At 43.7% G+C, this 23,579-nt stretch overlaps 2 protein-coding genes across 6 annotated transcripts in view; both read right to left on the bottom strand.

Annotated features, from left to right (window-relative positions):
• Nucleotides 1–137: 137 nt before the first annotated feature.
• LOC113423875 (uncharacterized) lies at nucleotides 138–15,583 on the bottom strand. Of its 3 annotated transcripts, none has more exons than XM_026685443.2 (8): nucleotides 15,447–15,583; nucleotides 14,104–14,415; nucleotides 9,486–9,770; nucleotides 7,277–7,490; nucleotides 4,837–4,860; nucleotides 3,636–3,664; nucleotides 2,901–2,965; nucleotides 138–1,961 (listed from the first exon to the last, which is right to left on the bottom strand). In XM_026685443.2, the coding sequence occupies exons 1-8, from the start codon at nucleotides 15,574–15,576 to the stop codon at nucleotides 1,860–1,862; spliced, it is 1,161 nt and encodes a 386-aa protein (XP_026541228.2). In that variant the 5' UTR covers nucleotides 15,577–15,583; the 3' UTR covers nucleotides 138–1,859. The 3 variants fall into 3 exon arrangements, with proteins under 3 accessions (XP_026541228.2, XP_087810470.1, XP_087810469.1); XM_087954344.1 differs by having other exon boundaries at nucleotides 139–1,961; nucleotides 15,390–15,510; XM_087954343.1 differs by lacking the exon at nucleotides 2,901–2,965 and having other exon boundaries at nucleotides 1,804–1,961.
• A 3,447-nt stretch (nucleotides 15,584–19,030) lies between these two features.
• The window catches only part of ABHD16A (abhydrolase domain containing 16A, phospholipase), a 45,036-nt gene continuing 40,487 nt past the window's right edge, over nucleotides 19,031–23,579 (bottom strand). For all 3 annotated transcript variants that reach the window (XR_015747427.1, XM_026685435.2, XM_087954351.1), the window contains 4 exons: nucleotides 23,343–23,419; nucleotides 22,555–22,653; nucleotides 21,045–21,091; nucleotides 19,031–19,339 (listed from right to left, as the gene is read on the bottom strand). Coding sequence is in view for 2 of the 3 variants with exons in the window: in XM_026685435.2 (XP_026541220.1) it covers nucleotides 19,256–19,339; nucleotides 21,045–21,091; nucleotides 22,555–22,653; nucleotides 23,343–23,419 (307 nt within the window). In the remaining variant the exon portion in view is untranslated. The remainder of the gene's footprint in view (nucleotides 19,340–21,044; nucleotides 21,092–22,554; nucleotides 22,654–23,342; nucleotides 23,420–23,579) is intronic.

Raw genomic sequence — 23,579 nt, forward strand, 5'->3', positions numbered from 1 at the left:
GAAAACATTGAGGATTGCAATCTCCCTTTGCAATATTACCTTGCTGTTATGATACAAACTTTCCTTTGTGTTTCTGGTGCATCTTGTAAATCAACAACATATACAGGAAGGAAAGAAAGACCTCAATTGCCAGGAATCCATGGCTGGTACTGAATATTTATTATATTTATAACACCATGTTAGATATGATTTCTATATTTCTACCGCCATCATAAATTTACATTAAATTTACAAGGTAATAAAAATACAGGACACCCCCCCCCCCCCAAGTACATTTCAATCTATGTGGCTGTAGGACAGTAGCAACAGCAATAGCACTTAGACTTACATACCACTTCACGGTGCTTTTACAACCCTTTCTAAGTGGTTTACCAGAGTCATCCTATTGCCCCCAAACAATGTGGGCCCTCTTTCTACCGACTTTGGAAGGATGGAAGACTGAGTCAACCTTGTGCCTGGCAAAATTCGAACTGCCAAACTGCAGGCAACCAGCAGTCAGCAGAAGTAGCCTGCAGTACCGCACTCTAACCACTGCGCTGCCACAGTAAAAGCACCGGAATGCAAAAGGAGGGAACCAAGAAGAGAAATGTGGCAATGAAGATTTTCAGTCCTCCATGTAGAGTTGTCTGGGAGTTGAGTCATGGAAACTGTGCTTCTTTTCCTGTTGATTTGAAACATTTCGCTGCTTATCTGAGTAGCTTTCTCAGCCTGAGTAAGTTCAGGAGTGGAATTCTACAGGTTCGGACCGGTTCAAGCGAACCGGTAGTTCCGACAATCATTTGACCCTGTCCACCTGCCTCTGCCCTAGTCGGCCCTTTGTTTCTGTGTTTTGCAGCTCAGCTGATTCGCGCAGCACAGCGTTGTGCCATGTAGCTGTTTTACTCACCAGGGCAGCAGTTAGAAGGTTAATATTAGAGCTGAAAAATGGGCGGTTTTCAAACGCTACACGCTTTCTCACCGAACCGGTTGTTACACCAGTTGAATTCCCACCCCTGAGTAAGTTGGCTAGGGGGAACAGGTTGACTCAGGCTGAAGAAGCTACTTGGATAAGCAGGGAAACATTTCAAACAACAACAAAAAAAGAAAAGACCAGTTGCCGTGATTGAACCCTGAGACAAGACGAGAGAGCCTTTTTTTCTCTGTTTTGTTTCAGATTTGGCAAAAATGCCCTTCTTGTCTAAGGAAATCACAAGGACTAGTTCTAGAGCTATGTTGGATATATTTTAGACACCACATATATAAGGCTATTTCTATTAACAGGTCCCAAGAAAGAAGGGAGAGATGTTATCTCCTTGCACTTTGGTGTTGCTGCGTGGGGACAAATTTTGTGGGGCATGCTCATATGGATATTGTAGTCCTCAGACCTGCTGCAACCCACCCTTCCAAAGATAGTACTAGTAGTTTACTGTGTCTTATAACAATAAACTTATATACAGCTTTATAGTGCTTTTCAGCCCTTTCTAAGTGGTTTATAGAGTCAGTCTATCGCCCTCAACAATCAGGGTCCTCATTTTACCGACCTTGGAAGGATGGAAGGCTGAGTCAACCTTGAGCCTGGTGAGATTCGAACTGCCAAACTGCAGGCAACCAGCAGTCAGGGAAAGTAGCCTGCAGGACTGCACTCTAACCACTGCGCCACCATGGCTCAATTATGTCTTATCCCGCCCTTCTGAAAGGAAACATGTAGTCAAGGAAAACTCTCACTCAATACTTGGAGCTGGGAAGACTCGCTCGGTCCTCTGCCTGATGGGCTCCATAACATGCTGTTAGAAGCAGAGCCCAGGTGAAGCTTAACAGGTAACACAGTCAGGTAAAAGATGCAGTCTTCAAATGCATGTAGGAAGGGATGAAAGCTGATATCAGACAATCACAGCATATACTGTGGCATTGTCCGGAGTGTGAATGGTGGGAGATTTTCTTTGGAGATGTTGCAGCTGTGCATAATTAAGGGAAGCAGATCTCTGGAAAGGAAAGCAGCATTAGATAAATGGTTAGGATATTAATGATATTACCTAGTGGAGTAATGAAACGTCTGCAAGAAAGCAACCAAGCTCAGAAACCACCAAGGGACCCCCACAATTCAACTCTGGGCTACAAATGTCCTTTTTGATTGGTTAGAATACCAATACCTGTACCCCTAAAGACAAACTTATCAGACTGCAGCCCCCAGATATAAGTCAAGGACGAACTGTACTGAAAAGTTACTATTTGTGGCGAGTTCAGTTATGGAAATATGGCATAATACCTTGAACTCACAATCTGCCCAGGTTTATTCTAACTATACAGTGCTCCCAGGAACATCCAGCTTGCTACGCCCCTAGTGGAGACTGACTCTGAGGAAGAGGAGGAATAACCATCAGGGAGTGAAAGTGTGGATCCAGAGGTTGTGGAGGAGGCTGGGGAAGGGCAGAGGCCAGTTGGGCAGTCAGAGGAGGACCCAGGCCCATCCCCTCTCCATCCTAGGGCACGCAGGGAGGAGAGGATAAGGGAGAGATGTGGTCTACTGGGGAGGAGAGGGCCTTGATCCTCTTCATGGGCTGCAGCTGTGACAACTGGATAAGAGGATGGACATGTATACGGGCAAGTGCTGGAAACAAAGCATGGAAATATCTCTAGTTTATTGTTCCTCTCTGAGTTTGGCGTCCTTCTCAGTGTGTGTTCTGATATCTGTGGACATTTTCAAGCCCTTATCTTGCCTGGTTTGTGTTGTTTTTTACTCTTTATAATTTAAATGGCATTTCCTCCTTCTGGTAACTGCTTGTGTGGGAATATTTTTGTCTCCAGTCAAGGATATTTGGAGCTTGGAAGCAAAGTGAAGGAACAAAAGGGGCTTCACCTGTTTTTTTGTGACTGTGTTTATTTTGTATCCCACCCTGGGTCATCACACAGCTGGTATTTACCTCATCCAAACTCCCCTGCTTGCCTATTTTCTCCTTTCTGATGGGATTTCGGGCAGAAGCAAAATCTTGAGGTTGTGCAGTCACATTGAGCAAGATAAAAAAAAAAAGAGAGAGAATTGGACATAATGGAATAAAATAACAGAAAAGATGGCAGTAGAGATTTGGTCTAGAAAACTTCCCAAACATCTACAGGTAGTCCTCAACTTACGACCACAATCGAGCCCAAAATTTATGTTGCTTAGTTTTGCCCCATTTTAAAACTTTTCTTGCCACCATTGTTGAGTGAAGCGCTGCAAGTTGTTAAGATAGTAAATAGTAACACAGTTGTTAAGTGAATCTGGCTTCCCCATTGACTTCGCTTGTCGGAAGGTCACAAAAAAAGGAATCAGATGACGCTGCAACCGTCATAAATACGAGTCAGTTGTCACATATCCGAATGTAAATTACGTGACCATGGGGACACTGCATAAGTGTGAAAAACAGCCATAAGTCTTTTTTTTTAGTGTCGTAACTTCAGGTGGTCACTAAGTGAACTGCTATAAATCGAGGACTACCTGTATTAACTCAACTACACTATGACTGTAGGAAGCAGCAACAGGTAAGTTGCAGGGTCATTTTGCAAACATTACTCAAAATGTTCCACTTAAAAGCAAAAATATTCTACAAGGAGGGGGCTAGTCCAGAAATATTACTTAAAAACAATCAGTGAGAACGACTTCTTCATTCACTCCTTACCTGTAGGCTCCATTCTTTCACCAGTAGCTCTAGAAAGAATTAAAAACATTTTTTAGAGTGGCACTATACTATAATCAATATGGCAAGACCAGCTAAAATAGCATCCTCTTCCTTATTAAACTCCTTTCTCAATAAGCAGACTTGGCAATGTTTCCTACCTTGGTAAGGACTTACTGAGAGTAGTAGATTTAAACTTTAGGTTTAGGGTCAGGTTGTAGGTTAATGTCATGTTCAAATGTTCTGTGCTTAGATTAGTTAGTTTATTGTCATTGCACCTCATACAACGAAATCAAACACCATTTTCAGTGCACATCTTGACCATGTAAATAAACACAAACGAACATATCCTTCACACTCCACATATTGAATTGAAAACCCTGACACTACACCAACACTGCACTATACAATAGAATTCAAAAGCGCTACTGCCCTGGGATAGAAGCTGTTTTTCAGCCTATTTGTCCTTGTTTTTATTATCCTGTACCATCTGCCAGATGGTAATAGTTCAAAAAAAGGGTGCCCAGGATGAGATGGATCTTTGAGATTGTTTTGAACTTTCTTAAGGCAGCGGGAGCTATAAAGCTCTTCCAAAGAGGGGAGAGAGCAACCAATGATCTTCTGGGCAATGACGTTAACCTGCTGGAGTGCTTTTCTATCTGCCCCTGTGCAATTGGCAAACCATACAGAGGTGCAGTAAGTTAAGATACCCTCTATGGTGCACTGGTAGAAGGTCACCAGCAATTTTTCATTCAGTGGTTGTTTTCTGAGAAGTCTCAGGTCGTATAATCTCTGCTGGGACCTTTTAGAATTGCATAATAGATGCAACCTCATATATTTTGTGGAGAAGTCGCATCTATGAGGAAGAGACATTTTAAATTAGATCATGGAGCATGCTGGCTGGGGAATTCTGGAAATTGAAGTCCACCCATCATAAAATTGCTGATGTTGAGAGATGCTGCTGTAGGGAGTTTAAATGCTTACAGTAGACACTCTGCTCTAAGATCTGGATGGATAATGCTGGGAATGGCTGCAACCTGATTCCCATTTGGCTGTATCTGCAACACTATAATCCTTGAAGATAACTGCAAGGCCAAGGATAATGTAATGGTTAAAGCATTGGACCTAAAATATCACACACACACCCATGTGACATGAAGGTTATTTCATGATGAGTCAATCACAATGTCTTTGTTCAACTGACCTTGCAGCGTTGTTATGAGGATACCTGGAAGAAAGGAAGAGTATGAATACAACCAATGAAATCCTTTCTAAAAACAGGGGTGGTCTGCTGGGGGTTCGCAGGGGATTCAGGAGATCCCCTAGCTAAGATTCTGTGCAGTTTGGAGAACCCCCAAATCCCACTCCTGGCCCCGCCCACCCCACCCCTCCCTCCCCCAGAGTCCCCACGCAGCCCATTTTGGATGCAGGTAAGTGCAGGGCACGTGTGGAGGCTTGAGGAAGGTGAAAAATGGGCTTCCCGGAAGTTCGGGAAGGCCGGAAATGGGCCAGTTTCCAGCTTCCAGAGAGCCTCTGGAAGCCATTTTCGCCCTCCCAGAGGCTTGAGGAAAGCCTCCGGAGCCTGGGGAAGGCAAAACCACCCCCACCATGGTGCAGGAGACTGACTAGGCCATGCCCACCATGGCCACGCCCACCCCACCACCAGGCAGAGAGCCCTTTGCTAAAATTTTTGAAGCACACCACTGCCTAAAAAAAAAAGGTATGTTTCCAAAGCCCATTAATTGCATAAGGTGCGTAACGTGATTGGGAGAAAGTTTTTGGGATGTCCCACTAATAGCTTTTGGAGTTAACCCTCTCCATGGTCTACTAGAAAAGCTATGAGTTTGTCATGCCTCTGGTGGAGACTGACTCTGAGGAGGAACAGCCAACAGGGAGTGGAAGTGTGGCTTCGGAGGTTGTGGAGGAGGCTGGGGAAGGGCAGAGGCCAGCTGGGCAGTCAGAGGAGGACCCAGGCCCATCCCCTCTCCATCCTAGGGCACGCAGGGAGGAGAGGATAAGGGAGAGATGTGGTCTACTGGGGAGGAGGGGGCCTTGATCCTCTTCATGGGCTGCAGCTGTGACAACTGGATAAGAGGTTGGACCTGCATACTGGCAAGTACTGGAAACAAAGCATGGAAATATTTCTAGTTTATGGTTCCTCTCTGAGTTTGGTGTCCTTCCCAGTGTGTGTTCTGTTATCTGTGAACGTTTTTCAAGCGCTTATCTTGCCTGGTTTGTGTTGTTTTTTACTCTTTATAATTTAAACAGCATTTCCTCCTTCTTGTAACTGCTTGCGTGGGAATTTTTTGTCTCCAGTCAAGGATATTTGGAGCTTGGAAACAAAGTGAAGGAATACAAGGGGCTTCACCTGTTTTTTGTGACTGTGTTTATTTTGTATCCCACCCTGGGTCATCACAGAGTTTCTAAATTTAACAAGCATTTTAATGATTAATATTTTCATTTTTATGACCAATGGCAATTGGCTTAGCAGCAAATGGAAAACAAATGAAATTACAGATAGTTCTCAACTTTCAACAGTTGGGATCCAAATTTGTGTTGCTGAAGCAAGACTGTTCATAAGGGAGTAACCCCTGATTTTTTTTTACAACCTTTTCTGCTTGTGAATTTCAGTGAAACCCTGCTGTTGTTATGTAAATCATGTGGTCATGAAGAGAATCCAGCTTCCCCTGTTGACGTTGCTTGTCAGAAGCTGGCTAGGAAGATTGCAAATGGTGGCCACATGACCCAAGACACTGCAATCATTGTAAATATGTGCCTGCAGCTAAGGACCCAAACTTTGATCACAGGACCATGGGGATACTGTGTGAGGACCAGTTGTAAATCACATTTTTTCAGTGCCATTGTAATTTCAAGCAGTCACTAAATGGAGAGTGGAGTAATAGCTGGTTGAAAGTCTATGGCAGTGATGGCGAACCTATGGTACGCGTGCCATAGGTGGCATGCAGAGCCATTTGTGCCGGCACGTGAGCCATAGGCAAACTTACCTCACTGCGCATGCGTGCTTCTCACAGCTAATTTTCGGCTGGTTTGAGGCCTTTTTTGGCCTGCCAGAGGCTTGAAAAAAGCCTCTGCTGGCCAAATAGGCCCATTTCATCACAGGAAGTGATGAAACAGGACTATTCGGCCTGCAGAGGCTTTTTCCAAGCCTCTGACAGGCTGAAAAAGGCCTCAAACCAGCCGAGAATAAGCTGTGAGGCACAGTGCAGGTAAGGGGTGGTGGTGTTGGGGCCGTGGGAGGATTGCGCGTGCATGCGCAGGGAGTGTGGGGGGGCGCATTGCCTTCTGGGTACTGGCACGTGAGCGTACAAGCAACAGCGTACGCACAATTTTTGGCACAGGAGCCCAAAAAGGTTAGCCACCACTGGTCTATGGATTCTCAGTCATCCAGGTCATGGTTGTCCCAAAGGTGCTTTTTCAAGAGGCAACTGGGCTTTCTGGTTTTTCCTTTGAAAAGTCCACCATCCAATCAGAGCTGAAGAAGCTTCTTGGATGAGAAGTGAAATGTCTTCAAAGAAAAACCAGAAAGTCGTTGCCTCTTGAAAAAAGCACCTTTGGGAAATACCTGGTTGAAAATGCATCACTTCGCTCCCATCAATGTTCTTCCCACAAGCACCTTGACCCACCTGCCCGAAAAATCTTTTTTCCAAAAATACAAGGTCACACTCAGGGCAGCTGTGATCAGAGCCAGACCAGCTAACAGCAGCATCCAAGTCCAGGTAGCAATTCTATCCACAGCATGGTGTCTCTGTGTAACTTCGGTCGTCTGAATGATAGCAGGACTTGACCAAGCAGATAATGCTGACCAGGTGGGCTGAGTAGAATCGATATATTCAGGAACTGTTGCGAGAGCGACAATGGAATGAAAAATACATAATATATTGTCTATGGAGATTCTCAATCATCCAGGTTATGGTTGTCCCAAAGGTGCTTTTTCAAGAGGCAGCCGGACTGTCAGGTTTTTCTTTAAATATTTTTCGCTTCTCATCTAAGAAGCTTCTTCAGCTCTGACTGTCAACTCATAAAACATTTTGTATACACGTTTTATAGTTGTCAACAGAAAGAAGGGAAAGGGAGTTTCAAAGAGCAGGCAGCAGTGTGGAATCGAAAGTACATTCCATTCATATTTTCTTCAGAGACTGATTAGATGACTGAAGCTTCTGCCATGCAAAAATCTAATTGGAGAGCATGATTGGTGACTCTTGGCTATGGACATGTTTCGTTGGATGATACACCCAGAGGGGTGGAGGGCGGGAAAGCAGGATCAAGGGTTACAGTGAATTATGTATCTCAGAGTCGGCTACGCCTAGACTAATTCTGACATGTTAATTTCTAATAAATCCTTTGAAGTTTTGGGAGTGTGGCTCAAGGCTCATGATTTAATTGGTGTAACTGCTAGAATCCTGACACTGACTATATGGTTGGGAATGGAAGGATTTATACTCCTTGCAGACAGCTGGTCATTTGCATCCTTTTGGAGAGTTGTTAAGGGCACGTGGAGGTTTATCTGTGTTGTCACTATCTGTGAGTAGTGTAAATAGGTGGTGGAGTAGTGTTACACTATCTGTGAGTAGTGTAAATAGGTGGTGGAGCCTTCTTGGAACTGTTGAAAGGACGGTGTTGTACATGATATATTATTTTTCAAGCACTGTGGCCTCTTTCCATCTTCTGACAGGGTTTCAGATCTTAAGGGGTTTTAATTATAGGTAGCCCTGAACCTACGACCACAATTGAGTTGAAACTTTATGTTGCTCAGTGAGAAATGGATTAAGTGAGTTTTGCCCCATTTCACGACCTTTCTTGCCACAGTTGTTAACTGAATCACTGCAGTTGTTACATTACTAACATAGTTGTTAAGTGAATCTGGCTTCCCCATTGACTTTGCTTGTCAGAAGGTCGCAAAAGGGGTTCACGTGACCCCCGGGACACTGCAACCATCATAAATATGAGTCAGTTGCCAAGTATCTCAATTTTGATCATGTGACCACAGCCGTAAGTGTGAAAAACTATCATAAGTCACATTTTCGGTGCCATTGTAACTTTGAATTTACTATACAAATGTAAGTCAAGGACTACCTTTATTAAAACCAGATAGAGAAATGGACAGGGATGGTTCTCTAGAAGGAGTCTGAAGGTCTCTCTTCAATATCTGAAGGGGAAATCAAATAATTTTTGGACACCTGGCACATCTAGCTCTGTCGCTGATGGGAAGAAGCCATATCCACTGAACGTTTCCCCTCTTCATGCAATTCTGTAATGCAAGGGCCTCCAACCTTGGCAACTTTTAGCCTGGAGGACTTCAACTCCCAGAATTCCCCAGCCAGCTTTGCTGGAGGACTTTAACACACAACACACAACAGATACAAACTCAATATTAACCGCTCCAAACTTGATTGCAGAAAGTACAACTTCAGCAACAGAGTGGTCAATGCCTGGAATGCATTGCCTGACTCTGTTGTTACATCCTCAAATCCCCACTCCTTTAACCTCAAACTATCCACTATTGACCTCACCCCATTCCTAAGAGGTCTGTAAGGGGTGTGCATAAGTGCACCATCGTGCCTACCACCCCTGTCCTATTGTCCCCATTTATTTGTACCTATTTCCTGTATTCTTACTCATGTTATATACCTCATTATCTTGTAAGTGATTGACAAATAAAATAAAATCAAATAAATAAATAAATAAAAATTTCCCAGCAGCTTTGCTGGAGGACTTCAACTCCCAGAATTCTGGGAGTTGAAGTCTGCCAGGCTTAAACTTGCCAAGGTTGGACAGTCCTGCTTTAATGCACGTAAACCACCGTTGAAAGCAAACCATTTATCCCCAACTTACTTTCATCTGTCTCTCCAGCAGGTGGCCTCAAGCAAATTTCAGAACTCCAATAAGGATTTAAAATTGACTGGCATTCCCAACGTCCCCATATCTTATCCTGGATGGGATGTAATAATACTGAAGAGCCGATATCTCTCTTCTTAGCCCAACGGGATTTGCCTAGTCGCTTGGAGTTCAGCAGCCAACGGAGACTGTCCGTATTCCAGTTATTGCAATATTGGCACGTGAGCTGCAAAGAGGAGACATTGAGCCACTGGGAGGAGATCAAGATATTGTTGTGGCAGCCTGAAGAAAAAGAAGGAAATGAGGTAAATGGCAGGATTAAGGCTGGATTTGAAGGAATCCTTAAGGCATGCTAGGAAATCGGGAATGCTTTGTCTCCCACAACACTCCCAACATGTGTTGTGGTCCACTGGCAGCCTGCGGAGATGGCAGCAGAGTCGGACAGTGGGAAGGAACATGGGCTGATCCAGGAGTCTGGGGAAGGACTCAGATGAGGGTCCTGCATCCGATACAGAGATGGGGCCAGAGCCATCTGGGAGTTATGTGCTGACTCCAGAGCCCCCAGAATCTGACAGCAGTGAGGCAGAGGAACAGGGGGAGCCCATTCCCAGTGCACATTTGCGCAGAGCTGCCAGAAGGCAAGAACAGTTAAGACAAAAGGGGCGACTCGGGAGTAAGGCTTGGAGGTGATTGGCCCTCCCATAATAGAATAGAATAGAATACCTTTATTGTCATTGCATTCTACAAATACAATGAAATTTGAAAGCTACTCCAGCACAGTGTCTCAAACACCACATCACAATCACACTACAGAGTATTTAAAAATTAAAATAATTAAAATAATAATTAAAAACCTAGTCTAAAACCTATCTAAAACATATAGTAAGTTACATAATTTAAAAATGCCACCATATACATAGGGCTAAATCACATATGCATTGTTTGATTCAGATAAGACATAAAGGAAGAGCAAAGGGACAGGAACCTTTGCAGGAAGCAACTTTGTTCGTACTGGTCAGTTTGAAACCTGAAGCTCCGTGTTGAATTTGTGCTCCATTTGGCCTTGTATAACTAATTGGAAATTTAGTCGTTGGCAGCATTTCAAGAAAGATAAAGGTGCATGCTTATCAGACATATCCCGAAGGACTTTGGTAGACTTCTGTGGAACTATTTACAAACTGTTTGAGACTCATTATGGACTGTGAAGTCACAGCCGTTGAAATAAAACAAAAGGTTTTTGGGACTAATGAGTGTTTGTTAATGTCTCAGGAAGCCTTGATCAGAACAACATGGAACTAGATCCTCTTTCTGGGCCAGGGAGCATGTTTTGTATTGTGGGAAGCTCCCCCCACCCCAGGGAATGAAATATTTGGGGGGAATATTAAAAGAGGGAGAATATCATGTTTCCCCAAAAGAAAAATGGAGAAAAATCGTAAGAAAGGCAGAAAGTAGCCCCAGTCTTCCTGCCATAGGAAAACAGCTTCAAAATAAGAAGATTGAAGAGGCTGGCCTTTAGGAATGCAGATTTTGTATCCATTCAGAAAGACTGGGCCAATCTGTTCATAAACAAAACACTTGCAGTCCCAGCTCCCACTGGAGCTGATGGGATTAAGAATCTACACCCCCACCCCCCCAAAATTCTAAGGACAGGACAGGACTTTAAGGACAGCGGTAGGATTAACCCACCACAATTGGAATAGTAAAGAAGACACAAGTCTCACTACACTGCACAACCCCGCCTGGAGCATCTCAAACACAAAACCCCAGAACCCTATAAAGATCCATCCACTCATGCAGCCATTTTGCCAGGCACCCCAGAAACATTGCTGCTGTCATGGAAGTTTCTTGAAACCAAATAAACCTTCTTTCCTTGAATCAGCCTCTGTTTTATTTTCAGTGCCATTCTCCAGGCTTGGAGAATTAGATGGAGAAGAGAACCTGGAAGGCCTGGATGAGCGATCATCATCTTTTATGAATTTAGAATGTTTCGTAGCAAAGTATGAAAATCAGAAACTGATTAAATTACTGAAAATAGAGAGCACATCATGTGAGCCATACATTGTCAGATATTTTCAGCTTCTTAAAGAGATTAGATCTTTGATCAAAGGATCTGAGAAAGCAACATTCCATGAAAAATGAAAGATAATTTACTGCACCATTTTTGGATCTTTTCATTTGGGTCTAGAATGAAAAGCAGATTTCATCTTATCTGTAAGGGGACTTAAGCCCATCTTCACGAAATTAACTGTCAGATAAACATTTATGTAATTAGGGAATCTACTAATTTTAAACTTTCTCCCACTTGCTGAAGCCTTTTCCTTCTGCTGATCCATCTGAGGAAAAGAAACTGTGAGACAAAGCTAGAAATACACAAATCTCCAGACAGCACTTGGTCGATGGACACAGAATCAATTTTCCCCAAATGAAAAAAAGGGAAGTTGTGGTAACAGTTGAGGCGGGACATAAGAAGACGACTTCTACGAAGTCCATATCAGGCAAGAGGGAAACTCCTGAGCTTGTGACCAAATTTGATGGCAAATCACCTTCCCTTTCCCTTCCCCTTCCCTTCAAATAGTTATTAAGATTCAGGTATGTTTAAGTCTTTGCTTAAAACGATTAAGATTCTGGTACCTTTTAATCTATTTTAGCAAAAATAAAAGACTTCTTTCTAAAAAAAAAAAAAAAATTGACCCCAACTTTCAAATTCTCTTCAGCTGGTGATGTCATCATATCGTTTATATCTTCCCTCTATGGCTTTGGAGATCAAGCCTCAGTCATTATGGAAAAAAGGTCTATGTGGTCCCTAGAAATAAAAAATGACGATGACATATAATCAACCAATCGATCAAAAGTACAATTTTGACCATCTGCTTCTTCAGTCATCCCACTGCATTTTGGACCAATGGAGGCTTCTGAGTCATCTTCAAAGACAACACCATGCAAAGTGGGTTACAGTCATGGGTGGGCTTCAAAATTTTTAGCAAAGGGTTCTCTGCCAGTTGCTGGGTGGGCGTGGCCTAGTCAGCTTTCTGCACCACACGGGGGGGGGGGCATTTTTGCCCTCCCCGGGCTCTGGAGGCTTTCCTCAAGCCTCTGGGACGGCAAAAACTGTCTCCCCGGGCTCCGGAGGATGTCTGGAAACTGGAAACAGGCCCATGGCCTTCCCGAACTTCTGGGAGGCCCGTTTTTCACCCTCTCCGAGCCTCTGCTCTTACTTGCATCCAAAACGGGCCGTGTGGGGATTCCTGGGAGGGGCAGGGTGGTGTGGGCTGGGCTGGGCCAGCCAGGAGTGGGATTTGGGAGTTCTCCGAATTGCACAAAATCTTAGCTAGGGGCTCTCCCGAACCCCTGAGAACCCCCAGCAGGCCACCCCTGGTTACAGTAGTCCATTCATGAAGTGATGAGGGCTTGAGGGGTTGCTGCCAGTGGATTTTATGAAGGAAAATCTTTCTGAGGCCTTCAGCAGGCAAGTGTGGGATTCAGAGGCGGTATTCAGCAGGTTCTGACCAGTTCTGGAGAACCGGTAACAGAAATTTTGAGTAATTTGGAGAACCGGCAAACACCATCTCTGACTGGAAATTTTACAGCATCCTTCCCCTGCCACGGCCACCAAGCCACGCCCACAGAACCGGTAGTAAAATTTTTTGAATCCCACCACTGATGTAAGTGCCTAGTTACTGGAGATTTTCAAGTAAAGATAGAACAGAAAATAGAATAGAAAGAATAGAATAGAATAGAATAGAAAATAGAATAGAAAATAGAATAGAATAGAAAATAGAATATGAGCCAGCAGTGTGCAGCCGCCGCCAAAAAAGCTAATGCAATCCTAAGTTATATTAACAGAGGGATACAGTCAAGATCAAGGGAAGTACTAACACCACTCTGTAAAGCCTTAGTAAGACCACACTTAGAGTACTGCATCCAGTTTTGGTCACCACATTATAAAAAAGATGTTGGGACTCTAGAAAAAGTACAGAGAAGAGCAACCAGGATGATTGGGGGACTGGAGGCTAAAACATACAATGAACAGTTGCAGGAACTGGGCTTGGCTAGTCTAGTAAAGAGAAGGACCAGGGGAGACAGGATAGCAGTCTTCCAATATTTGAGGGGCTGCCACAGGGAGGAAGGGATCAAGCTATTTTCTAAAGCACCTGTAGGCCAGACAAGGAATAATGGATGGAAACTGAACAAGGAGAGATTTAACCTGGAAACAAGAAGAAACTTTCTGACAGTGAGAACAATCAACCAATGGTGTAGGGTCTCCCGCTTGGATGGGGGGGTTGGACTAGATGACCTACAAGGTCCCTTCCAACTCTGATTATCTGTATCTATCTATACAGAATAGAAAGAATAGAAAATAGAACAGAATAGAAAATAGAAAAGAAAAGAAAATAGAATGGAATCGAAAATAGAATAGAATAGAAAATTAGAATAGAATAGAATAGAATAGAACAGAACAGAATAGAATAGAAAAGAAAATAGAATAAGAATAGAATAGAATAGAATAGAAAATAGAATAGAATAGAAAGTAGAATAGAAAATAAAATAGAATAAGAATAATAGGATAGGATAGGATAGGATAGGATAGAATTATTATGCATTCACTCAGACATACCTGTGGTTACCTGCAGGATGGTGTGAGTTTCTGAACCATTGGATAAGTGACAGATGTAAATCCCCGAATCACTCATGATGAGGTTCTTAAGGATTAGTAATTGTGGAGGCTGATAGATGAGACGCTTTTTGAACCGAAGAGGAATCACTTCATTCCTGGTGGGATTCCAGTTTATTTCCACTCTCTCTGTGTTGGTGTTTGCACATTTGGGATTCAGAGGGAGCCAGAACAAAGGTGTTTGATAGCCCATAGCTTCACAGGGGAAGGAGGCTTCCTCCCCAGGTCCATGAGTGAGCTTTTTCACCAAGATAGCTGATGGAGAAGACAAATAGACATTAACCAAATAGATGTTAACCATCTCTTCGGCCAAATGCTACTTCCCATCCTACCTTTCAAAAAAATAATAATAATAATCCCACTCGCAAGGAACCATTTTGATGCTGCTTTTAAGTGGCTTTTGATTAACCTCGTGGTGCCCAGATATAGTGGGCCACACATTCCCCATCATCCCCAATTAACTTGGGAGAATGGGCATTGAAATTCGTCTTGTGGAGAGGATGCTGAGGCACCTTTAGAGTTATAATTCTTGCTCTAACACCGTGATGGTGAACCTATGGCACGGTTGCCAGAGGTGGCACACAGAGCTCTCTCAGTGGGCACATGTGCCATCACCAGCTGGTCTTCTGGTTTCTGACGTGCACAAAATGGCCTGAAAAACTGCCTAAAACGGCCTGAGAACGACCCCAAAAATGCCCAAAAAACAGGCATGTACACACTGGCCAGCTGGTCTTTTGGCATGCACATGCATGCGTGTTCCAGTTTGGGCACTCGGTCCTGAAGAGGTTCGCCATCACTGCTCTAACAGATAATCAGAGTTGGAAGGGACCTTGTAGGTCATCTAGTCCAACCCCTTGCCCAAGCAGGAGACCCAACACCATTTCTGACAAATGGCAGTCCTATCTCTTCTTGCAAGTCTCAAGTGATGAAGCTCCCACAACTTCCGAAGGCAAAGCTGTTCCATGGGTTGATTGTTCTCACTGTCAGAAAGTTTCTCCTTATTTCTAGGTTGAATCTCTCCTTGTTCAGTTTCCATCCATTATTCCTTGTCTGGCCTACAGGTATTTTAGAGAATAAATAGAGTCAGATGCCTCTTTTTTTTTTTGAGATATCCAACACTCCTGCCCTTGAGCAAACAAGCCTAATCTTTAACCTAAGGAAATTTGTCTTCCAATTTAGACCCGCAAATGAAAGACGGGGCGTCACTAAAAACAAGACAAGTCTTTCACCTCATCCTATTCCTTCACCGCCCAGATCCAAGATGACCCCGTCGGTGGCTTTGTTACCTTGCCCTTTCCTCAGGAGAATTATTTCCACCAATACATTCAGGAGACAAAACTTCATATTTGCGCCTCGTTTGGATGTTTGGCAACGCCTTTTACCATCATTAATTCCACTCAAAGGGGAGGGAAGCATTTTTGAACGGGAGGCCAAAATTAGCCCTCTGAAAAGATTATCGCTTCTTTGGTGGCAGTTTGGTTTTCCTCTTGTGAGTCAAAGGAAGAAAACTCAATTTTTTATCATCTCCAGCCAGCCATGGTGTGGTTTCAGCCTTGTGGGTAGGAAAGGCCAGGCTGTTTCATGGACAACCAAGTTGTTTTTGTTCATGTTCATCTCACACCCAGGCTGATGGATAACACCCATAACTTACCTATTGCCTTAAAATATGACTATTTCTTCTTCTTTTTAAAAAAATAAATTTTATTAAGTACACACATTAAAAACATTGAACATGGTGGTCTTCTTTGACATACATTTCTGTCAATACATTTTGCATTTAGAAAGATAAAGAAATTATATGTACATTTATATACATATATATACATTTAATCTTTGTAATTTTTAGATCTTTCTCATTGTTCCTCAAATATCAACTATCTTATTGTTCCCTCATCACTTCCCTATTTCACCTTAAGTTCTTATTTCAATTTTATGAATTCCCTTTCATGTCCCTCCAGAAATAAAATTTATTCCATATTTTATGGTATTCTGATTCATTTTGATCCTTCAATTCTAATATCAATCTATCCATTTCGGCGCATTGAAATATCTTATCGATCATAACATCCTCACTAGAGATGCGACTATTTCTGAAAACAACACAAAACAAAGCAACAACAACAGAAGAAACAGGCCCCAGCTCAGGGAATCCGCAATACTCATTCCATGATTGTTGATTTTAACTGAAACGTTTCTTAGAATCATGGAACCATGAAGGCATCTCGAAAGTCTTCTAATCCAACCCACTGCCCAAGGCAGGAAGCCTTAAATCATATTTTGCTTGAAAAAAACTTCCAGGGATGAAGACCCCACAATTCCAGAAGAAAGGCACCTCGGTTTATTTATTTATTTAGAAAAATTATATGGCTACCCCACTCCCTCTCAGTGACTCTTAGGTGGTTTACAAAAAATTACAATTCAATTCCAAAGAATTGGGACATATTAGGAATAAGCCTTCATATGAAGCCCAACAAATGAGAGCAGTGAAACTTTGTTCAGAGTGGGTAAGTTGTTCATAGGTAGTCCAGATGTGGTATTCAGCAGGTTCTGACCAGTTCTGGAGAACTGGCAGCAGAAATTTTGAGTAGTTCAGAGAACCGGTAGTGGAAATTTGGAGTAGTTCGTAATATCACCTCTGACTGGCCCCACCCCCATCTATTCTCTGCCTTCCCAGTCCCAGATGATTGTTTGGGTCTTCTTTTGTTTCCCTGTACAGGAGAACGGAGCTGGAAAGTAGGTTAGTGGGGTGGGAATGGGGATTTTGTAGTAACCTTCCCCTGGAGTAGGGTAGAAATGGAGATTTTATAGTATCCTCCCCCTGTCACGCCCACCAAGCCATGCCACGTCCACCAAGCCACGCCCACAGAATCGGTTATAATTTTTTTTGAATCCCACCACTGATGTAGTGATCAAAATTTGGATGCTTAGCAACTGGAGTGTATTTATGACAGGGGTCCCCAAACTTGGCAACTTTTAAGACTTGTGGACTTGAAGTCACAAGTCTTAAAGTACAGTTGAGACCTCTGATTTATGTTAGCGGGGTCCTGGGGTCATGTCAGTGGGGCAGCCAGATTCACTTTGCAAGTTTGTTACTAACTTAACAACTGCAGTGTTTCACTTAACAACCGTGCCAAGTAAAGTTGTAAAATGGGGCAAAACTCTTAACAACAATTCACCTTCAGAAACGTGTGAGACGTTGTTGGAAGTTTGCATCAACAGTTATTTCTTCTTGTTTAAGGAGATTCTCAATCATCCAGGTCCCGGTTGTCCCATGGTGGCATTTTCCAAAAGGCAAATGGACTTCGTTTTTCCTTGAAGACGTTCCTTATGTGAGCTACAAATATTATCCTTTATTAGGGTTTCTCAGCCTTGGTAACTTTAAGATGTGTGGACTTCAATTCCCAGAATTCCTCAGCCAGCGATGCTACAGGAGGGATTCGGGAGCTGAAGTCCACAGATCTTAAACATACCAAGGTTGAGCCGCCTTAATAAAGGATATTTGTAGCTCAGAGTTGAGATGAGGGGTCCTTGGTGCACTCCGAGCTTGGTTTTCCTACAGACATTACCAAACTAGGCAACATCATCAGTGCTAAGGAGTGGGATTTGCTCTGTTTATATTCTATTGGATTGCCCTGTCAGTGTTGGTAGGGATAGTTCTCTGGTTGGGCTGTTTACTGTTGGGTTGTTTGGCAGTTCCTTGACTGGGGTATTATTTGATGGTTGGTTTGATGTTAATCTTGGAGTTCACCTATGCTCATCTGGATGCTGATTGGTGGCGGGGAGGTATTTCGGTCTTCTAGTTCCCCCTTTGGCTTATTGATGGTGTCTTGTGCATAGTCTGTAGATATTGTTTACATCTATGTGTCTATCGATGGCTGATTTTGTTAAGAGTGCCTGGCTTCTAGAAATTCCCTAGTGATTTTCGACTTGGCTAGGTCTAGGATGGTCAGTTTCCCAATTGAAACTATTGAGAAGCCCTAAGAAATTAAGAAAAAAACAGCAATAAAATCCTCAACTCAATTGGACAATTGGCAATATTTTGTATTGCCTGTTCAGAGCCTCAGTGGTTAAAGGGCAGTACTGCAGGCCACTTCTGTTGATTACCGGCTGCCTGCAATTTGGCAGTTCAAATCCCACCAGGCTCAAGGTTGACTCAGCCTTCCATCCTTCCGAGGTGGGTAAAATGAGGACCCAGATTGTTGGGGGCAATAGGCTAATTCTGTAAACCGCTTAGAGAGGGCTGTAAAGCACTATAAAGCAGTAAATAAGTCTAAGTGCTATTGCTATACTTTCCCCCTTATTTAGTTTTGAGGATTAGGGTTAGGGTCAAAATTCATGAGGACATTTATTAGCCTTTCTTCAATATTTATCGGTATACTTCCTCTTACTCTGTCCTTGATTCCGGCACAAGCTCTGTTTTTTCAGCTACTCAAATGCTCTCTTGCCCTTTTTATTTCTAAGCATTCTTCAGAATAGTGAAAAGCTACCGGTATTTGTGTCCTGAAATATCCCACACAGGGCAAACAGCTCACCCAGTGACAGGAGAACCACACAGCATGGAAGTCCATTTTATTCGGCTCCTATCAATCTGAAGGTTATTGCTTTTCCAATATACAGTATATCTGTGAAGAGGCAGTGAAGACGTCCTATGGCTGACTGGATTCCTAGAGAGGACGGGATACTTGCATGCTGTCTCCTTGGAAATGTCAAGGAAGTGATATCCCATTGCCCCCCCACTTTTTTCCCCAGCCTAAGTTCCAGCTCTGAAATATCTTGCTGTTCTCCCATCCAGTTTCCAACCCAGACCAAATCCGCTTAGCTCCCAACGCCAGACAAGGCCAGCAGCTCCTGAGACCAGAGAGTCAAGAAGTATAAAAAATACCATCTTTATTGTGAACCCTTACGACAAGATGTGAGGGTTGGTGGTCAGAGGATCAATATTACAGGGGGGAGAAGCAGATTTACAGCATGGTGGGTGGGTGGGAGTGATGGCCGTTCACGTATATGCGCACGGGCAAGAAAGGTGGAGGTAGGAGGAGATCAGAAGACGTGACTGCAGGAGGAGAATGGGAGACGGTGACGGTGGTGGAGGATGCTATAAGCTCCATGGGAGATGAAACTCTTGGGGTGGAAGTGGAGTGCAGTGTGTCGCTTCAAAATTTTGCAGGTGCTTCCGTGCCTGTGGAATGAAAAAAAAAAAAAAGTTACCTTGGGGGAGACCTGGCTGGCAGCTTCTGGGCCATCTCTGCTTTCCAAGGCCTGAAGGGTGGCCATCTAACTGCCTTACTTTAAGAGGACTATATCATAAAAGCGTTAGGAGTGGTGTCAGGGGTGGGATTCTACAGGTTCGCATCTATTCGCTAGAACCAGTTGTTAACATTCTCTAAGCAGTTTGGAGAACCGGTTGTTAGAAGAAATTACTGGCCTAATCCTGTAAGGAAGGCAGGAAGGAAACATTCTGGTGTTGCTTACAGAAACTGCCTCTCCGCTAACCCTTATTACATTCTTGGCAGGACTAGACTTCCTGTCTCAGGAACTTCTCTGGAGTTTTTTTTCCCCTTCCTTTGCTGGTACTTTGCTTGTGTGGAGTGACCATTCAAAGTTACAATGGCACTGAAAAAAGTGACTTATGACCATTTTTCACACTTACAACTGTTGCAGCATCCCCACAGTCATGAGAGGCCAGGCGAGGAGATGCGTGCCTCGATGTGAGTGATATTGAGTTGGCCACACCCAGCCAATAACATGACCACCAAGCCATGTCCACCCAGTCACATGACCACCAAGCCATGCCCACCACCTAAGCCACACCCACAGAACCGGTTGTTAAAAATTTTGAATCCCAACCGAGTGTTGTGGTGGCCTAGAGGTGGAGCTCTTGCCTCACAATCAGGAGGCTGTGAGTTAGATCCTAGGTAGAGGCTGCTATTTCTCTCTCTCTGGGCACATTGAGAATATACCTGCTGAACAAAACCCTGCATTGGAGACAGGAAGGGCATCCAGCCAATAAAACACTCTGCTAGCTCCATTCAGTTGCCCAGGCTCCATCCCGCAAGGGATTATGGGGTCGTTGAAAGATGATGATAAAATAAAAGCCATTAAATACACTGGAAAAGTAGCAACAATTGCCACTGGTCTGATGGGCCCAGGAAGTTTTCAGCCAGGTCTTGGGCATAATGCCGTCAGGATGAGAATGGGTTGAGCAAACTAGGGGGTCAACGTACTGGATTTGAAGAAACATTGTTGGAATTGGGGGGAGAATACAGGCAGTCCTTGACTTACAACAGTTCATTTAGTAGTGACTTGTTACAATGGCACTGAAAAAAAAAGTGACTTAGGACGGTTTTTCACACTTATGACTATTGCATGATCACATGATCAGAACTCAGATGCTTGACAACCGGTTCATATTTATGAAGGTTGCAGTCTCCCGGAGTCACGTGATCACCTCTTGACGAGCAGTCAATGGGGGAGCCAGATTCACTTAACAACCATGTGACTAACTTTTACCAACGGCAGTGATTCACTTAACAACGGTGGCCCCCAAAAAGTCGTAAAATGGGGCGAGGTTTACTTAACAATTGTCTCGCTCAGCTACAGAGATTTTGGGTTCGATTGCGATTTTTAAGTCCAGGGCTACCTGTGTGTTCCCTTTTCCTCAGGATAATTCTGGTGTTTCTTGATGGGAGTGCCTCCGAACACTTCGCTTAAGTTGTTGCCGGGCTTGTGCATGCACAACATGGGAGTTAATCCTAAGGGCATTGCAACACCCTTGTGAAACCTACCTGGCTGTGCAGGGAAATGGTGGATGAAAGAAAGGCGGATGTGCTAGAGCAACGGAGTGTGGGGAGCAGAATATATGGGTGCAGGCTAGGAGAACTCACCAGGAATAGTGCAAGTTGCCGTCTCCCGTCTAGGGTCATATCTTCACCTGGTTTGAAAACAGCAATGAGGTGGGTTGAAAAGGTGCTTACAGGGAGGCAAGATGCAACGGTATCTCTGTTCAGTCAATTTGGGTTTGAAAAATGCTGATTAAAGCTCACTTCCTTCCAGTCAAAAGAGTCAAGTTGGTGGCCTATGCACAAAAGTGGAAGGACACGTCGATCCAGAGGTGGTATTCAGCAGGTTCTAACCAGTTCTGGAGAACTGGCAGAGGAAATTTTGAGTAGTTCGGAGAACCAGCAAATCCCACCTCTGACTGGCCCCGCCCCCATCTATTCTCTGCCTCCCGAGTCCCAGCTGATCGGCTGGGTCTTCTTTTGTTGCCCTGCACAGGAGAATGGAGCTGGAAAGCAGGTTAGTGGGGTGGGGAGAGAATGGAGATTTTGCAGTATCCTTCCCCTGCCACGCCCACCAAGCCACGCCCACAGAACCGGAAGTAAAACATTTTTGAATCCCACCATTGCTTCGATCTCCACCATGGACACGAGCGAATGGCAGCAAAAGCTGATGGGAGTTAGCAGAGGTGGCTAAATTGACCGCTTTGATCAAAGAAAAAGAAAAAAACCCCACAAGTACTTTTGTTTCTACTTGGAAACTGCCTCTGGACTTTGTGCTTCAGGTGGAAAACAAAAGGAAACTTTGGTTTTGGGTTTTACCAATTTGATAAGATTTTGTTGTTATAGAAATGGCTAGTTTATACTATCATGGAAAAGGAAAGAGTCGAGGTTTGATGGTACTGTCTTTATTCTACTGCACCAGAGGGACTCGGAAGTCAATGCCTTTTCCCCTTCTTCTTTTTCACACTTCTCCCTTCCCCTCCCTTATTTTTCCTACTATTTGCTTTTGTAATTTACATTATAAATTATTAAAAAACTGTAAACATAAAGGAAGTAAAATTGGTGGCCATCAATGCTCAGAAAAATGGTAGAACTTTGATCACAACATCACAGCCACCAAATGTGACTTTGATCATAGCTATGTTTTCCTACTCAGTTGGCCAAACTGCTTTTATTGCCACCTCTTCTGTGTTTCCAAGAAGTCCAAGGACAATTGAGGAATGCTAAACTCTGTTTCAGGGGGTCATTTCTAAGACACAACATGGTACAGTCAAAGCTTTCCCTGTTCTTGCGGATAAGACATATCCCACCAATCAGATGATAGTCCCACCTCTTCCGTTTTTGCCATTGGCTGGTCTGGTTTGAAATGTGACCATCATTATTGGTCTACTCACTTAAAAGCAGTTGTGGGAGGGCAACATTATTACTAGCTAATTCCCATGAGCCAGGCCAACATTATTGGTCAATCTTTCCTATCCTCAAATTTCAACCGGCCAACCTGGATAAGCACACTCTTAAGATTTCCTCCAACCAAAAAACAAGACTGAATTGTGGCAATTCAATGAGCCGATTTCCTGCCACGCCTAGTTTTCATGCTTTCTTGCACTGGACTCACCAACAGACCAGGGAAATTCATCACCCTCTTCAGCTTGGTACGACTTCAGTACAGACAGACACCATTCATCTTCTACTTCATAGTGGCTATACATAGAGGCTGCAATGACAAGGAGCTGGTGTGAGTAGAGCCGTCTGGCTTGAATGGCAGGGAGATGGAAAGATGGGGCATTGCCCTGATTGCAAGGGCTTTCTCTCTCTCTTCCTTTCCTTTCTTTCTTTTCCCCATTCCCTTTCTTTTCCTTTCCTTCTTCCTTTCTCTCCCTTCTCCTTTCTTCTTCCTTCCTTTTTCCCTCCCTCCCCTCCCCTCCCCTTCTCCCTTTCCTTTCCTTTCCTTTCCTTTCCTTTCCTTTCCTTCTTTCCTTTCCCTTCCCTCCCTCCACCCACCCACCCACCTATCCCACACAAAGTGACTCTGGTCAGCATACAATAAAACCACCCATTAAAACATTCTCCGGAGCTGCATCTGGATCTATTTTGGAAAGAACTCTTGTCGTTCTCTCTCGCACGTGCCTTGCAGGCTTTATTTTGGTAGCATCACAGCAACGTTCCAGTTTTAATTCCACCATTCATCTGTGGAATAGATCTTTAAATGTGTCTTGACATTTCTGAGCCTTTCTGTTGAGTAATCAATGCCTGTTCTCAAAACTGTCTTGCGCTGGGACCAAGAATATCCTTCACGGGGTGGTTGATATGAATCATCCAAACCTACAACAGCTCTGGTACGTGTCAAGACAGGCCTCATCATGTCACCTATCAGGGGTTAGATTTGGGTTTTGACCACATTACCTTCTTCCATGGGTGTAGAAGCTTCCAGCCATTCTCGGACGATTCTGAGGCCTTCTTCAGTCATGATTTTGGGATACCTAGGGCAGGTAGCACTTGTTATAGATAGAATCCCATCAGTTTCCACCACCCCAGACAAAATATCTATTTTATAAACCTTTCCTCAAAGCGGTCAGCCAGTATGTTCAGTTCTACAAAAACCTATTTTTGTGGCCTCTGGATTTCTCTGCCCTCAAAGGC

Source organism: Notechis scutatus, chromosome 2 (assembly GCF_049901735.1).
Source record: "Notechis scutatus isolate UNSWTSFEM ecotype Mainland chromosome 2, rNotScu1.2, whole genome shotgun sequence".
Taxonomy (NCBI): domain Eukaryota; kingdom Metazoa; phylum Chordata; class Lepidosauria; order Squamata; family Elapidae; genus Notechis; species Notechis scutatus.

What these genes read in the sequence shown, in the direction of transcription:
- LOC113423875 (XM_026685443.2), bottom strand. Translation starts at nt 15,576, where the DNA reads ATGCTTCCCTCCCCTTTGAGTGGAATTAATGATGGTAAAAGGCGTTGC. An exon ending in TGCTGGAGAGACAGATGAAA is followed by an intron (nt 7,491 to 9,485) that starts GTAAGTTGGGGA and finishes CTCTCGCAACAG; the next exon opens with TTCCTGAATATATCGATTCT. An exon ending in AAAAAAGATTTTTCGGGCAG is followed by an intron (nt 4,861 to 7,276) that starts GTGGGTCAAGGT and finishes CCTTTCTTCCAG; the next exon opens with GTATCCTCATAACAACGCTG.